This window comes from Canis lupus, chromosome 14 (assembly GCF_048164855.1).
Source record: "Canis lupus baileyi chromosome 14, mCanLup2.hap1, whole genome shotgun sequence".
NCBI classification, from domain to species: domain Eukaryota; kingdom Metazoa; phylum Chordata; class Mammalia; order Carnivora; family Canidae; genus Canis; species Canis lupus.
Window position 1 is genome coordinate 2,174,674 of NC_132851.1, and position 18,283 is coordinate 2,192,956.

The 18,283-nt window shown below is 36.6% G+C and overlaps 1 protein-coding gene across 3 annotated transcripts in view; it reads right to left on the reverse strand.

The window, feature by feature from the left end:
• Window positions 1-18,283, reverse strand: part of RIDA (reactive intermediate imine deaminase A) — a 38,154-nt gene that overhangs the window by 17,376 nt on the left and 2,495 nt on the right. Inside the window, exons 2-6 of one of the 3 annotated variants that reach the window (XM_072773956.1) lie at window positions 13,356-13,461; window positions 11,592-11,646; window positions 11,299-11,367; window positions 10,266-10,321; window positions 8,428-9,008 (exon numbers count right to left, since the gene is read on the reverse strand). In XM_072773956.1, coding sequence (XP_072630057.1) covers window positions 8,946-9,008; window positions 10,266-10,321; window positions 11,299-11,367; window positions 11,592-11,646; window positions 13,356-13,461 — 349 coding nt within the window. In that variant the 3' untranslated portion in view covers window positions 8,428-8,945. Of the gene's footprint in view, window positions 1-8,427; window positions 9,009-10,265; window positions 10,322-11,298; window positions 11,368-11,591; window positions 11,647-13,355; window positions 13,462-18,283 lie in introns of those variants that run through there. The other 2 variants (XM_072773955.1, XM_072773957.1) reach the window with 2 other exon arrangements.

Below are 18,283 nucleotides of genomic sequence, written 5' to 3' on the forward strand. Positions count from 1 at the left end.
CATGAATAAACATACTACTCCTACCCACTACTAGGGACAGCAAGCCTCACCAGTTTGCAGAAAAGGAGTTCTGAGAAACCAGTTAGGGATACCAATTTTTTAAAATTGACAATTTATAATTGACAAACATATGGATACTAACTTTGGTTTGAAATCTGCCTCATTTTTTTCTTGTAGAACATAGACAGTTCTCAAATGTTTCCTAATAAAAGTATGGGCAGCCCGGGTGGCTCAGCGGTTTAGCACTGCCTTCAGCCCAGGGTGTGATCCTGGAGACCCGGGAAGGAGTCCCACATCAGGCTCCCTGCATGGAGCCTGCTTCTCCCTCCCTCTACCTGTGTCTCTGCCTCTCTCTCTCTCTGTGTCTCTCGTGAATAAATAAATAAAATCTTTAAAAAATAAATAAATAAAAGTAACTATAGCAAAATAGCATTCATGCTATTTATATATCATGATATAAATTTATGAAAAAAGTAATGCCTATTATGTTGAATTGATTTATGCAACCCTGATTCCAAACATTTAAAAAAATATATTCAAGGACAAGAACAGAGGCTTTCTATAGCAGCTGTACTGTTGAGAGAGGGGCTTTGGGTTGGGAGGGGCGTCAGCCCTAGTACCCAGTAGGAAGTCACGAAGGACCATACTGTCACAAGTCACAAGGTGACTTTTCTGAATATCACCACACTCCCAGCAGTTCAGGAGGGGAGAGACTAACAGTTAATTTCAACCACAGATAGTAGTTATTTAGTAGATCAGTACAGATTGCTTCATATTTTGTGGATATTAGAGTTTTGTTAAAAAAAATGTTTTTAGGAATGCCTGGGTGGCTCAGTGGTTGAGCATCTGCCTTCAGGGAGTGATCCCAGAGTCCCAGGATCGAGTCCCATATCAGGCTCCCTGCAGGGAGCCTGCTTCTCCTCCCTCTCCCTGTGTCTCTGCCTCTCTCTCTGTGTCTCTCATGGATAAATAAAATCTTTTAAAAAAAAGTGTTTTTAGTAAAAATAATACTGGTATTGTCTATGTACTTGAATGTGACACAATGACTAATTAGGTGATAATTGCAAGGAAGGATTTATTATTAAAATAATCACTTTTTTCTTTACGAAATGAACACATGTTCATGGCAGAAACCAGAAAATATAAACTTTAAAAGATGAAATCTAAACGTGACATGTAACTGAATCCATAAAAAATCATGCTGATGTATATATGAGGGATTCTTCTTTTTCCTTTTAGTGTTACAATACAAAGTTAGCCAAAGCTCAACTATTAATAGAACTTTATTGAATGGCCGAGTGCAACATTTCTGGATTTTCCTCATTGGACCCTACAGGGGAATAATAGTTTTTAGAGAGTGTTCCAGTAATACTTGCTATGTTAGTAACTACTGATTAATGCTATAGGGAGAAAAGCTATGCCCAAGTATATTAGCTGTTAACTGACCACGATTTATAACAAATAATTTTTTTATTATCTTAGGGAAAAACACTAAAACTTAGTATTTTATCTGGAATTACTTTTAATAGTAACTGCTAACCAAATGTTAGAGAAAAGACTATAAGCTCTTTAGTGGATAGAGAAGATACCTACTGAGCCTAGTATAAGTCTGGCAATCATGAAATATTTGTTGATGACCAAAGCTCTTTATTCTTGTATAATCTTGATAATTTCCTCAGAACTGAATCTAATTGGCTGTAGCGGAAAATATGGTCAAAATTTTCATAGAATTATTTTGTACTGCTTGTTTGATATTTACAATTTTGATTGAATGTGATTAGAAATAAAGTGAAAGTTTTTTGTGGCATATTTTCTATCTGAATTTTTATTACAGAAACATACAAAATCACTTTTGCCTCACTGTGTCCTTCAGTAAGAAAAGTATTCTTTAAATTACACCCTCTGTGAAAGGTAAGGAATCTGACAATAGCAGGGAAAGATGGGTGACTCCTTTGAGACATCTTATGATCATTTAGTGATAACACATTTCAAAGAGATTGCTATTTCTGTATGTATGAAAGATTAACATGAAACAAATGTTCTTTTCCATGTTTCACAAAATCCAGTGATTCTCCTTCAGTGTGGAAAGACTCAACATCCCAACCCAGCCACTAACAAGTTGATTAACTTGGGTACCAGCATTTTATTTCTGGCTCTTTCATTCTAGGGTTTGAATCTGAAGCCATGACCTATTTATAACTGTCCCGTAGACCCAGCCTGGCCTCACTGTCTAATTTCCTGGCTACAGTGACTGGTTTAAGAATGTGCCCCTATAGGGGCACCTGGGTGGCTCAGCACTGAGTGTCTGCCTTTGGCTCAGGGCGGGATACTGGGGTCCAGGGGTCAAGTCCAGCATTGGGTTCCCTGCAGGGAGCCTGCTTCTGCCTCTGCCTGTGTCTCTGCCTCTCTCTGTGTCTCTCATGAATAAATAAATAAGATCTTAAAAAAAAAAAAAAAAAGAATGTGCCCCTAAACTGAGCTGCACCAATCAGAACCTTCTCTGGGAAGCTTCTGCCAGAGAGGCCAGAAAATGTCTTAGTGCTGGGGTTAGGACCTGAGGTGTCTATTTGTTTGGGCCTGTAGCTACTTCCCCTGAGAGAAGTGAAGCTAGGAAGTGTCTGGAATGCAAATGTGTAAATAAAGCCAGCTGCACTCTGACTTCTTTGCTACACAAGCCTATGAATTTCTCCTTTTTCCACTTATACTAGTTTGAGTTGGGTTTCCGTCATTACAAATAAGAGGGTTTTTTAAAGATTTTATTTATTTATTCATGAGAGACACACAGAGAGAGGCAGAGAGACAGAGAAACTCTATCTCAGGATAGAGTCCTGAATAGGGCTCCCTGCTTAACAAGGAGTCTGCTTCTCCCTCTCTCTCTGTCCCTCTCCCTGCTCCTTTCTCTCTCTCTAAAAAATAAAATCTAAAACAAAAACAAAAACCTATAAAAAAGTACAAAGTGGTGTTTTATAAATGAGCTGGAAAAAATATTAAATATAACAGCAGTACTTAATTATAATGAAAAGATATGGGGATCCCTGGGCGGCTCAGCAGTTTAGCGTCTGCCTTCGGCCAGGGGTGTGATCCTGGGGTCTCAGGATCAAGTCCCACGTCGGGCTCCCTGCATGGAGCCTGTTTCTCCCTCTGCCTGTGTCTCTTCCTCTCTCTCTGTGTGTCTCTCATGAATAAATAAATAAAATCTTTAAAAAAAAAAGATACAATAGAAAAGATCAACAGAGCCCCAAAGCAATTCTGTACAAAGAGTAGTAAAATTGATAAGCTTCTGGGCAAGACTAATTTAAAAAACTCAGAAGCCCTAATAAACCACATTAGATGAAAAGGGGGCACAGATACAAGAGATTGAAAAGATGCCTATGAATGTAAAAATTTAGATGGAGAGTGAAAATTCACACAATGTAAATGACCAAAACTGACTGAAGGAAAAACTAGAAAATCTGAACATTCCTGTTACCATGAAATAAATGGAATCAGTTTACAATTTTCCCCCAAAGACAACCACCAAGCCCAGTTTTACAGGTTAATTCTAACAAACATTCAAGGATAGATATGTACAACCATAAACTCTTTCACAGGAGGGAAAAGCCAGTCTCACAGATAAGCATAAATGTAAAGATCTTACACAAAATACATCACTCTAAATTTGAGGGTATAAAATATATACATTATAAATGTATGTTTGTGTACATATAAACACATATTGACCAAGTTGAATTTATTCTAGGAGTGAGAGGTTTGTTCTACATTATAAAAAATTAACTAGCTGTATTTGACCATATTAGTGAGGTGAATAGGAACAAGCATAGGATGATGTCATAGATAGAGAAAATTCAGTACGTTTCAACAACTATTTTGAACTCGTGTCACCTCAATGAGTCCTTCCCTTTCCGTGGACCTTTTTAAACTTGTAATTCTCCATACAAACTCCAACTCCCCTTGCTTTGCTTTCCCCCATAGCTCTTTACAATCTAACATAATTTCTTAAAAAATTGTGGTAAAACATGCATAACAAAATTCCCCATTTTAACTATTCTTAAGTGTATAATCTAGTGGATTAAAGACATTCACAATATTATGTAACTGTCACATTTCCAAAACTCTTTCATCACTCACAGCAGGAACTCTGTACCCATGAAGCAATAGCTCCCCACTGCCCTCCACCCAACCCCTGGACCTCTACGCATTCTGTCACTGGGAATTTGCCTAATATATAATTTACTAGTTTTCTTATTGTCTGTTCACTAGAAGTTAAGCTACTCGAGGGCAAGAATTTTAGGCTCTTTATTTCAAAATTGACAGCAATCATGACAATATCTGGCTTATTAAATATTCAGAAAAGGAAGGGAAGAAAGGACTTTTACCAAAGTAGGGCTAAAAGGAAACCTTCTTGATCTCATAAAGGGAATATATTAAAAATCCTATAGCATCACACTCAACAGTGAAATGTTAAAGATATTCCTTGAAAAAACAAAACAATGGGAATGATTTCACTTTTGTTTTACCTCAGAAACTTGGAAAGGAAAATAATATTTTGCTTAATGACTCAGACATATACAAAAGGAAGTGATATTGGTTTCCTGAGATGTATAGGAAGTGGACAGGATTGGACCAACACATCAGGTCTACCACAATAGGGGTGTTCTTTTTTTCAAACTGTGTGGTAGGAACATGCGTGGTCAATATTCCTATGTATCTACTCAGTATTAAAAGATGTTTTAAAAATTTTTACCCAGGGACACCTAGGTGGCTCAGCAGTTGAGTGTCTGCCTTTGGCTCAGGGAGTGATCCTGGGATCTTGGGATTGAGTCTCGCATCAGGCTCCCTACTGGGGAGCCTGCTTTTCCCTCTGCCTGTGTCTCTGCCTCTCTCTCTGTGTGCCTCATGAATAAATAAATAAAATCTTTAAAAAAATTACCCATAATATTGAGTGAAAAAGCTAGTCAGACAAATACATTCAGTGTTTTATTAATGTAAAATTCAAAATCAGGCAAAATTAAATGATCATTTTTATGCCTAACTTCTATGTGGTAAAACTATAAAGCAAAAGGATGATTAACATAAAATTTAGGACTGCAGTTCTCTTTGGGGGAAGTGATAATAGCACTTACATTGGCTTATATAGGACCCCAAAAATATTGGCAGTGTTCTTTTCTTCAGCTGGATTTGGTATTAATTTTATTATTTATCTAAACCATGCATAAAAATTATATAATCTCACTGATACATACAATATGGTTTTGATGGGTAACTGAAATTCAGGTGTCATCCTAGACAAATTTCATCACTTGTCAACATTTTTCCCAGAACATTGCAGGATGGGTGGTGGAGTTTGTCCCTTGCTGATTTACCTGTCCTCATATTTTTAGGAGATGCCAGTTAACTATGAGCAATAATTTTAACCGAAAGGGAGCCTTTCAATTTAACACTCTACCACAGATTGCATTGCTACAGTCCTTAAAACATTGGAAAGTTTTTTTCTAGAGGATTTTTGTGTACAGAGAGTACCCATACACACTCCCTCTCCCCAGAGCACACAGTTTCCCTGATTATTAAGATCTTTCATTAGTGTGGTACATTTGTTACAACTGATGAACTGATACTGATACATACTATTAACCAAAATCTCTTGTTTACTTTGAGGTTTACTCTTTGTGTTGTATATTCTATGGTTTTTGACAAATGTATAATGTATAACATCCTCCATGCTGTATCCCACAGAAGAGGTCCACTGTTCTATTCTTTTTTTACTTTCACTATAGTTTTGCCTTTTCCAGAATGTCATGGAGTTGGGATCATGCTTTGTGTAGCCTCTTCAGACTGGCTTCTTTCACTTAGCAATATGCATTGAAGGTTCGTGTTTTTTTATGGTCTGACAGCTCATTTCTTCTTATTATCAAATAATGGAAAGGCTTCTGTGACTATCATCATCACAGCTACATGCCAAGCATTATTCTAAATGCTTTATACATAGAAATTTAATCCTTACAACTTTATAAGGTAGGTAGTACTACTATCCCCATTTTACAGAAGGAACAGAACAGAGAGCTTAAATAACTTGCCCAATGTTATTAAGCTTAGAAGTAGTAGAACAAGATTTGAACTCAGGTAGTCTGGTTCTAGAGTCCATGCCCTTAACCACTATACTATACTGCTTCATATAAAAATGCCTAAAATAGGGATCCCTGGGTGGCGCAGCGGTTTGGCGCCTGCCTTTGGCCCAGGGCGCGGTCCTGGAGACCCGGGATCGAATCCCACGTCGGGCTCCCGGTGCATGGAGCCTGCTTCTCCCTCTGCTCGTGTCTCTCTCTGCCTCTCTCTCTCTCTGTGTGACTATCATAAATAAATAAAAATTAAAAAAAAATGCCTAAAATAATTTCCAGTGCCTGATCTTGTTTTATCAATTCACAGTCCTATACTCCCCAGCTTTGCCTACTTGAAGAGTTGTCAAACTTTCATTCAGTTATCTAAATAGCAGAAACTTTTTTACCTAGCACATTATTCCATACGAGCAATAATTACCATATACTGCTGAATAGAGGTAGTTCTTTTTGAGTCCTTGCTCTATGCTAACCTCTGCAAAGTAGTTTTCATATACATTATTTTATTTCATCCTTAGGACATCCCTTTGAGGAGGTACGATTATTATCTCTAAGGAAACTAAGCTTTAAGGAAGTTAAATAACTAACTGAAGGTCACAGAGCTAAGAAGTGGTAGATGTGAGCCTCAAACCTCACTGGAGTTACGCCAAAGTCAGTGCTCTAAAAACTGTTGTCTTAACTGCCTCTATTATCATCTTTTGGTTGACTGAGCTTTCCAAATCAATATGATATTTCTACAACAAGCTGAAACATTTGTGAAAGTATCTCAGAAGTGGGTCACCAAATTGTCTTTATAAAAGTGGGATGCTAAAAAAATAAACAAATAAAAGTGGGATGCTTGTAATGTTAGAACAAGCTTGATGCTCTCTTGAACAAGCTTTTGTATATCCAAGAATGATCTGTGGGTATATGTTATAGCAGCACCGCTGTAATACAATACTCTTGAAAAATCACTGAATTGTTTGGAGGAGTGGTTAAGTCACCCAACTGCACATTCTCACAGAAGGATACTCTGCAACAGTTTTAAAAATGAGGTAGGCCTATGTGTCTGTATATGGAAGATCTTTAAGACAGAGGATAGGGCAGCCTGGGTGGCTCAGCGGTTTAGTGCCTGCCTTCAGCCCAGGGTGTGATCCTGGAGACCTGGGATGGAGCCCCATGTCAGGCTCCCTGCATGAAGCCTGCTTCTCCTCTGCCTGTGTCTCTCATTAATAAATAAAAATCTTAAAAAAAAAAAACCACAAAAGATAGCTATCTGTAGAATAATATATAAAATTCCATTTATGTAAACAAGCTGAAACCAAGCTGGATGATCAACTATGTAAAGAATAGAAAACTGTCTGCTGGTAATACTCAAAATTCTTAGCAGTGGTTCTCTTTGGGGACGTAAGAGGAATGGAGAGTGAGGGAAGGGTACTTCTACTTTTTTTTTTTTTTTCTTTGAGATTTTATTTATTAATTCATGAGAGACACAGAGAGAGAGAGGCAGAGACTCAGGCAGAGGGAGAAGCAGACTCCATGCAGGGAGCCCGACGTAGGACTCGATCCTGGGACTCCAGGATCACACCCTGGGCCAAAGGCAAGTGCTAAACCACTGAGCCACCCAGGGATCCGGTACTTCTACTTTTTTTAAAAAAAAATTTATTTGTCAGAAAGAGAAAGAGAGAGAGAATGACTGTACAAGCAAGGGGAGCAGCAGGCAGAGAGAGAGAAGCAGACTCCCCACTGGGTAGGGAATCTGACCCTTGCTTGGCTCTATCCCAGGACCCTGAGATCATGACCTGGGCCAAAGGCAAAGAGGCTTAACTGGCTGAGCCACCCAGGTGCCCTTATACTCTTTAATCTGTGTACTTGTATTTGAATTTATTCTATATATCAAGGAAGTATTCATGTAGTAGTTGTCTAAATTGAAAGGCTTTAAAGATCAAATACAAAATGATTTTACGTAGCCTGATTACAATAGTGTAAAAATGTACAAAGTCAGGGCAGCCCCGGTGGCACAGCAGTTTAGTGCCACCTGCAGCTTAGGGTGTGATCCTGGAGACCCGAGATCGAGTCCCACGTCGGGCTCCTTGCATGGAGCCTGCTTCTCACTCTGCCTGTGTCTCTGCCTCTCTCTCTCTCTGTGTCTCTCATGAATAAATAAAAAAAAAAAAAATCTTTAAAAAATTTTTTAAAAAATGTACAAAGTCAGAATTAAGTTTTGAGAAAAAAAATACTTCGGAGTTTTAACTTTATGGTTTCCCCCCACCGTTAGGTAATATGCTTTAATGTATAAACTGTTAAAAAAATAAGTGAACAGAACCACAACAAGGAAAATCTGCATGTCTATTTTATTTCCATTAGAAAAATACTATCTATTAAAATTGTGATCCACTTTATTCTCCTTTATCTCTACCATTCAAATTTCAGGTACTTTAATTTTATTCAAGTAAAAGCAGAATTATATAGCTGATGTGAGGACTAATTATTTCACATCATTAAATTAATAGGATTTAACTGAATTATGTGTGCTCTTAATTATTTATTAGGAATGGTAATTCCTCTCTTGCATGATTTATTTCCCTCTACTTTCATTTATTTGCGTATGTAATGAGCATCTCTTTTCCGACGTCTAGTACCATGAGTATGTGTGTGTATGATATATGGCGCCAGTAATTGGAGTTGTCATCTAATCTCCAATTCATGCTTAATTCCCCTTATTTTATGGCTATTTCCATAATGACCTCAAATGTTTTAGCCAATCATACACTTTCCAACATCAACGGTAAAAATTAAGATGTAAACTTAAAAACATTGTTACGATTCCAGACTAAATAACACTGGGCCCACTTATAGCGATGCTGTGGTGAGAGGTCCTAGGACAGCCACTGCTTCAATCTCCACACGGCCTCCCTGCAAGGACCATAATCAAGCAACGGTTAGGTAATTTTTTATGGATTAAGAGAGCTCTATAATACTTACTAAAAATATACATAACTGATTGCAACACAGCATTGTTAACATTAAATTTTTCAAAGGGAAGGATAGGGAAGCATTCACTGAGAACCCATGACAGGCCAGGCTCCCAAGCCGGACGTGTTCATGTGCATTAGCTCACAGGATTCTCCCAGCAGCTCCATTAGACAGTGTTCTCTCCTCGATCCCGAGAACCATTCATGGAAGCTCGGAGAGGTTATTTTAACCTGTCCCAGGACACGATGATAAATGGCAGAGGTTCAAGCTCATTTCTTGCGATTCCAAGTTCAGAGCTCCTTCACTACACCCGATACCTTAGTTAAGTTTGAGGATACTGACCATTCCAAGTAACAACTGATTAAAACAATAAGCATACCACTGAGAGAAGATAAATTTTCTTTAGAGAATGATTACAAGTGGAAGTCAGTAGGCTGCTTTTTTATAGGCAGGAATATTGGGCTGCTAGGAGCTTCTAATCAGATTCGAATACCACAATAACAATGGTGAGAAAATATGTGGGCCACTGGTTTTGAGATTATTTTCCTAATGGAAGGGCTGGATATTTCATTACGCACCTGAAATTTTTTATTACAGAGCTCACTACCTTGGCTCAATGTATAGTCTCTAAGTATGTGAAAACAATCCAGCTATTTTACTTTTTCTTACAATTTAAGTCCCTCTGATTCTGTTGTGTTCATGTGTGGTCTTGATTTTTAATTTTCTTGATTTTTTTTTAAAGATTTTATTTATTTATTCATGATAGACAGAGAGAGAGAGAGAGAGAGAGAGAGAGAGGGAGAAGCAGGCAGAAGGAGAAGCAGGCAGAGGCATAAGCAGGCAGAGGGAGAAGCAGGCTCCATGCAGGGAGCCCGATGTGGGACTCGATCCCAGGACTCCAGGATCATGCCCTGGGCCAAAGGCAGGCGCTAAACTGCTGAGCCACCCAGGGATCCCTTAATTTTCTTGATTTTTTAAAGACAAATTTTTAAAATTTCTTAAGTTTCTTAGTCCTCTCACCTCTGCCACGCATATAATATTAGGTATTTCCTTTTAGTCTTTAAGATCCTGGAAAGAAGAGATGATTTCTTCTTCTTCCTTTAAAAAATCTCCTGCCAAAGTGCTTAACTTGTTATACTCAGAAAACAATGTAGAAATGTAAAATTGTGCATATTAATCATTTTAAATTATACTTACTTTGGGCAAAGCAGCAACCTGGTAAGCAGCTCTTGCAGGAAAACTACTCTTGAAATCTAAATTTAAAAGAATTTCATTTTAGTTTTCAGATACTGTATTGTGACTGCACAATCAAGACTCTGATAAATGGGGGATCCCTGGGTGGCTCAGTGGTTTAGCGCCTGCCTTTGGCCCAGAGTGTGATCTTGGAGTCCCGGGATCAAATCCCATATCAGGGTCCCTGCATGAAGCCTGCTTCTCTTTCTGCCTGTGTCTCTGCCTCTCATGAATGAATAAATAAAATCTTTAAAAAAAAAAAAGGCTCTGATAAGTGCTTCATAGGTCTGTCTGTTCTTAGATATAAGCAACACTGAAAAAAAGAAGCTTACACTCATATTTATTTGAAAAATATTTTGCCATAGGATTCCTATGATATCAAATACTTTTTAAAATGTCTTAGCTTTCTGGAGAAAAAGAAAATACTCACATGCTTTGAGACTTTGATCTTGTTTGATATGAATGGGGTTTTATTTTTAAAGTAATACTTATTGTAGTATGAACTCAGTAAGTTCATACCACTCAATTTAAACACTCCAACAGCCCTATAAAGCTTTATCCCTATTTTGCATGTGAGGAAACCGAGGCATAAAAAATGTTAATTAACCCAGCTAATGATCCTGAGAGCCTGAATGGAGATGGCAAAGCCATATCATAGCAGTAAAAAATATAATCTTTGTGTTAAAAAAATTATTAGGAGGGCTTAGAAAACCTGGGAAGAGTAATAATATTAGGCTTTAATTTCATTCTAGAAATTCATTTAGAAAATGAATTCGTAGGGTTGTAGTATATTATTCTAGGGAGTGCCATAGAAATGTCTTGGATCTTTTTCAAGGGGACACATTGTATGTTCTCAATCAGACTACCCTTTTAGGACAGATTCTATGGTCATTTCTTTAGCATCTCCTATCACTCTTAATTCATAATGGACACTCAATAGGTTAATAGATTAATTTCTTGTTAAAATTGAATACAGTAATAAAGCCAAATTACTTACACTGTTTGTAGACTTCATTGACAGTGTTGAAGTCATTTATGTCAGCCAGCAAAACAGTTGTTTTTACCACTAGAAGATACATACATTATTAGTTTTAGCTGTTTGGTCTCACCCAAAATATTACTTAGAAAAACATATGGTTCTATGACTGTCTTGATTCAAATGGGACTGAAATTAAAACAACTTTCGAAAGCAATGTAGATATGGCGTGATATATTACTGGATGCTCTCTATTCTTCAAAAAGACCACACAAATACCAAATGGAAATGTGAAGGAATATCAAGTTGCTCACCATTAGTGAAGTCACAGCCCGCAGCTTTCAGAATTTCACCCATGTTTGTAAGAGCCTATGAAGCAAGGCAAGAAAGGCCTAAGGCACCAATGTTCTATTAAAGCTTTAATTCAATTCCATTCAACAATTTTTGCTAATACCCATTTGAATATCTTATGTTGCAGAAAAATTCTCCCTTTCTAGGAAATTCTTTTTTATAAGTTTTTTTTTTTTTTAAAGATTTTATTTATTTATTCATGATAGTCACACAGAGAGAGAGAGAGAGAGGCAGAGACATAGGCAGAGGGAGAAGCAGGCTCAATGCAGGGAGCCCGATGTGGGATTCGATCCCGGGTCTCCAGGATCGTGCCCTGGGCCAAAGGCAGGCGCCAAACCGCTGCGCCACCCAGGGATCCCCTTTCTAGGAAATTCTACTAGGCTACCTCTATGCAAGTGAATTGCTTCTTGGCTTTCATTTAATGGAAATGAATATTTCTGAAATATAGTGAGACCTTGTCTCCTTTTGTGAGTGAAAAGACTGGATTGAAGTCTCTTCATCAGTGCTAGAGTGTGTGAAGTTCTTAGCTGACATCCCCTCAGCTGAAACAGAAAAAGCTCCTGGAGTTCCTAACTATCACTTGGAGGATAAGTATGGCCTAGTGAGCATTAAACCATGTTTTCTTTTAAAGCAATAATTGATTTTATAGTACTTTTATCTTTTTCTCAAAAAATAGTAAAGGAGGTATATGCTTGACACTCTGGCCTTTGGAAAAACAGAGGTTTTTCACTCATTCCTTAACGTACTATTTTGTCAATTCATTATTACTCTCTACTGGTCACATTATAATATTTGATATTTTTATTTTTAAGTAAAATAAATATTGGGGATTTTTTTCTGCATTAATTCAATTATATGGCCCTAGCATGATTTATTTCACTAGTTCCTTATGGATGGACCATTTAGGTTGTTTTCTGTCTTTGGATAATACAAATGTCTCAATGAATGCATAAAATTATAATTTAATTCTATTTATTAGATTAGAATTATACTCTCCATTCTTATTTAAAAAAAACATACTACACATAATCTTTAATAGTTCTTACTATCAAATATTGAATATTACTTTTGTGGTGTTTTTCTTAAGGGTCAGTGGCTCTGATAAGAAATTTTCCAATCCATGTAAAAGTTGCAAGATGCTATATGATTTCATTAATTTTATTGAGAGTTAAGTAGTTTTATTTTTTTGAAATCTCACTTCTTTATTTCCAGACTGCGTGTCAGTTTTATTTGCATTGAATACCACATAATAATCATGTCAATGTAAAATATTAAAGAGGGACTAGAGTGTCATTGTAAGGAAATATCTTCATCAACTAAATTACCTTTTTTTTTTTTTTCTTTTTTACTTTTTTAGTCAGGATTATTGAGGAATAATTTAGAGAATTAAGGAATTTTATTGAGGTGACATAGATTATTATGTCAGTTTTAGGTATATAACATGATTTGATAATACTTATATACTGTAAAATGATTACCACAGTTTAGTGAATATCTAATAATTCATGTTTGAAATCACCTTGGAAAGTAGACTTTTCTTTTGGTTGTTAAATGATTCCTCAAATTTCAAACTTTCTACTGACATAAAACTGTCTTAAATCAATCCGTAAGTAACTCTAGAAGCATTTATCTGATAATCTCTATGAAAAAAACGGCCAAGACGATTCTTAATATCTCTCAGTATTAAAAAGCAAAGAAGGGAACTTCGAGTGTAGAAGGTGACTTACTTGTTTGGCTTCTTCTGCCACCCCTCCTGGCACAAGCTGTCCACTTGAAGGGTCCATGCCTAGCTGTCCCGAAATGTAAATGGTCCTGTCGACTAACACAGCTTGACTGAAATAAACAGAAAATCAGTGTACGTAATACAAAATTCAATGCTAAAAGATTTCTTTGCTAAGACACAAAAAGCACAAAATATAAAATAAAAGAACTTACTGGACTTCATTAAAATTAGAAAACTTGCTTTTTGAATGACATCTTTAAGAAAATGAAAACATAGGTCACAGATTGGAAGAAAATATTTGCAAAACAAATATCTAACAAAGAACTTGTATCCAGAATATATAAAGAACTTTTATAGGGACACCTGGGTGGCTCAGCAGTTGAGCGTCTGCCTTTGGCTCAGGCCGTGACCCTGGGTCTGGGGATCGAGCTCCCTGCGAGGAGCCTACTTCTCCCTCTGCCTGTGTCTCTGCTTCTCTCTCTGTGTCTCTCATGAAGAAATAAATAAAATCCCCCCCAAAAAAGAGAACTCTTATAATTCAATAAGAGGAAGATAAACCAATAAAAAATGGGCAAGTGATTCTAACAGGTAATTTCATAAAAGACATATGAAGAGTTAAAGAGTACATGAAAGAAGCTCAACATTATTACTCATTAGAAAAATGTAAAGCAAATCATAATAGAATCCACTATACACAATAAGATGCCACTGATAATAGTAATTATTAGTGAAGATGTGAAACAACCAGAATCCTATATACATTGTTGGTGGGAATGCAAAAACAGTACACACTTTGGAAAATAGTTTGGTAAATTTCTTAAAAACTTAAAACATATGCTTAATATACAACTCAGCAATTCCTTTCCTAGGCAACTACCTAAAAGAAATGAAAATATATGTCCAAAGACCTTACATGAATGTTCAGAGCAGCATTATTCCTGAGAGCCAAAAAGAAAAACAAACAACAAAAAACACCCACTGACAGATCCATCTAAAGACTACATATCATTTGATTCCACTTATATGAAACTCTAGAAAAGACAGAATAGTAGCAGAAAGTAGATTACTGGCTTTCTGGGTCACTGAAGATTGACCATAAATGAGTATGAGGGGGAAGCCTGGGTGGCTCAGCGGTTTAGCGCTGCCTCCGGCCCAGGGCGTGATCCTAGAGACCTGTGATCAAGTCCCACATCGGGCTTCCTGCATGGAGCCTGCTTTTCCCTCTGCCTGTGTCTCTGCCTCTCCCTCTCTCTCTCTGTGCGTCTCTCAAGAATAAATAAAATCTTAAAAAAAAAAAATGAGTATGAGGGAATTTTTGGGGGGTGAGGGAAATGTGCTAAAACTGGACTGTGGTGGCAGGTACATGGCTCTAGACATTTATAAGAACTCAGGGAACTCTACACTTAAAAATGGGTGAATTTTAATGTAACTTATACCCCAACAGAGCTGTAAAACAACAAAATGTAATGCCAAGAGCACTCAAGAAAAGAAGTAATTATCTCAGACAAGATTCATCACTGCTTCTTGAAGTGTCAATTAAGGATCCACTGGGGAGGTTACACTTCATTTCTGCAAAGTGCTTGCTTTGGAAAAATGGCTTGTTTTGTAATGAAGATACTAAATTACAGAATTAGTATAAAATCACAAGGAACAGAATAAACCACATTGAGACCTGAAAAAGATCCAAACAAATTAAAAAAAATTTTTTTTAACTTTCTGGATAAAGAAAACCCCCATCTCTTTTTTTAATTGTGTCAAAATATATTCACCATTTTAAGCATTATTAAGTACACAATTTAGTGGCAGTGAGTGCCACCATTTTTAAAATGTTGATAAAGTATCAGTTTAAATTTAGAAGTAAAACTTGCTTTATCATTTCCATGCTTATTTAGAAAACAGCATCTTCTCATTTCTGACTTTACATTTCTAATATCACATTCTCATTTCTAATCTTCTTCTAGCTCCCTATAGTTTTCCAATATACTTCAAGCTTTCCTATATTTTATTTCATGATGTGTCCCCTGATTTTCCTGACCATATCTCTTTTCTTTGTAATTTAAACTATGGCATTGATAATTAATTCATTATTTATTTATTTATTTATTAAATTTTAGGTAAGCTCTGTGCCCAACATGGGGCTTGAACTCACAATGCTGAGACCAAGAGTTGTATGCTCTACCAACTGAGCCAGCCAGGTGCCCCTATAATTTTTTCTTGATAATTTTTTGAATAAAAGAATGTTCACATGGTTAAAAAATCTAGAAACTATTTAAAAACTCTCAATGAAAAATCTCCTCCCTTCTCTCCTTATCTTCCTCTTGCTTAGTTTCCAGTCCCTACAAATAATCAATGCTCTTTTTTACATATTCTTTCATTTCTTTATGCATATATGAATAAAAATGAATATACATCTTCTCCCTGTTTATACAGCATGTAGTATATGAAACACTCTTCTACATTTTGCTTTTCTCACTTGACAGTATATCACTATCTTCCCATAACTGTATGCAGGATGCATCCTTATTCTTTTTAATAGCTGCAGAGTATTTCACTACAGAAACATACTTAACTGGTTACCTTTGATCCCAGTATTTTGCTGTGGTAAACAAAACTCCATCAAAAACTATCACACACACATTTTCCAAGTAACTAAGTAACTAAGCCTTTTTTTCATGGCCAAGTAACTAAGCCTTTTTTTCATGTGAACCTCAGAGTTGCTTTCCCTATACCATGTACAGGATCCTGCCTCACATCACAGCTCAGTCTGTTCTTATCCTACCTCCAGGGTTATGCCAGACCGTAAACTCCCTGAAGACAGGAGCTGTGTCTTACTGTTTCTAGCTGTGCAGTGCCCTAGGTGACTCCTCGCACATAGTTGGCACACAATAACTTCTGGTTGGTGTTTTCCTCTCTAACCACTTAAATGGCGTGGGCTGTCAGTAAAGAATCTTTTTAGCAGGACCTATCAGCTTATTGTGTGGGCTTTGAAGAGCAGAAGGTAGATTGAAACTTGTAATAGGATTTAGAAAGTTTAGAAATTCTCAACTATCTGGCTTTCACCTTGGCCCAGAAACAAGTTAACTATTGAGTTTGTTAATGTGTAAGCTTTCCTTGGTTGAAAAATATCATCAGCTAACAAGGTTTCTATTAATTGTTCTGTGTAGAATTAGGCTACCCTAAAGCCCTTTTGGAAAGTAATTTTAACTCTTTCTGTATATGAAACATAGTTTAAACTCATATGCGTTATCATTGGCCAAGAAATTTTTGATAGTAAAAAGGAATTCATTTGTTCTCAGAAAATCAACAGACGTCTAAGACTATCTGACCTATGTGAGTTATCTCATACAGATTAGTAAAGAGACTGTTCACAAAAATAATTAGTTGACCCTTCCTGATCATAAGCATCCTACTCTCTCCATAGACAAGTCATTAGACTCCAGAAAATGTAAAAGTGGATTGTTCTATTTCCGGTCAAAGGGTAATAACACTTTCAAAAGCATCTTAGTAATAATTCTCATATTGTAATCTATGAGTGGACTATTACTTACAAATTTCATGACTATTTAGGTGGTGTGCTAGCAAAATGCACAGCAATGCAATGTGATGTTGAAATCTCTCAAGGTTCCATCCCAGGGTATTCCTGAAATGTGCTGAGCTGATTAGCTAATTGGTGACAACACCCCATGTATCACAATGCCAGGGACTGAAAGTTCAACACATTTGACTTCTTGCTGGAAAAGACCCAGAATTTTCAAAAACTGTGCTCACTACAAACTCCATGCACAAAAATTTGTTTCCAAATGGTTTTCAAAACATGTCCAATTAAACTTATCAGGATATAACTGATTAGTTGGGGTGTAGTTTTTCTTCAAGATAAAATATTGAAAATCAGCACCATTTTTAGTGGCCTTGTATGATCTCTGGATACAAAAAAGCAGAAGAGGACAATGTCCTGGAAAGTCTGCACACAATGAAGCTGGTTGATGTTTTGTCTTTTATCATATTGGTATATTCATTTGATTCTCTTCCTTTTTTCTTGTAGCTTTACAAAGAGAGTTGACTCTGAGTCAAACAGGAATATTACTGTCATGCTTGTTTTCTTTATTTTTATTTTTATTATTATTATTATATTTTGTTTTCTTGAATAAAGTGTACACTTGAGGAAGTATATTATCTAGGCTCTATAAACCACTTTGTGTTTGTTTCTGGTAAGTGTTGCTTTTGCTCTGAAGTAAAATCACAGAATGACTGAGGGAGAGGGATCAGGGCAGAGGAGGAAAAAGATCAAGGATTTTTACTTTTAATATAATACCCCCTTAAATATTAATGTCTTCTCCAAATAATCATCAGAATCCTCTTAAAAGAAATCTGGTCATGTCACTTCCTCTTCCAAAACTTTGAAGGCTCCTTGGTGCATACAAAATAAAGTTTATAGTCTTCAGTTTTGCATTGGGAATGATCACAATCCAGGCCTTGCTAAAAGCTAATTTCTAGCAAGACGCAAAACAAAAATTCAAAGTCCAACTCTGAACCAGGGTTTCCCAAAGTGTAGGTCATAAGCAAACTGAATCACAGTAAGGGAATGATTTCTTTCTCAATTCTCTTTCAGTTCTTTCATGGCAGGAGAGAGCAAACTAAATCAGAAGACTGAGCTCTGAAGCTCTGCCTAAGTTCAAATTCTATCACATCCCACCGTGTGGCTGACCTTGGGCAAATTATTTAACCACGTGTATATCAGTTTCTTCATCTGAAAAGTACGCACTGTCATAATAGCTGTGCACATAAACTATCTAGAACGGTGCCTTGTGCTGAGTGAGCATCAATAAATGTCAGCAAATATGACATCAATATTCTGATTACATGAAGGAGAAAAAAATATCAACTTTATAAAACAAAGAAACTTCTTACTGTTCACAAAGAGAGCAGACCTTC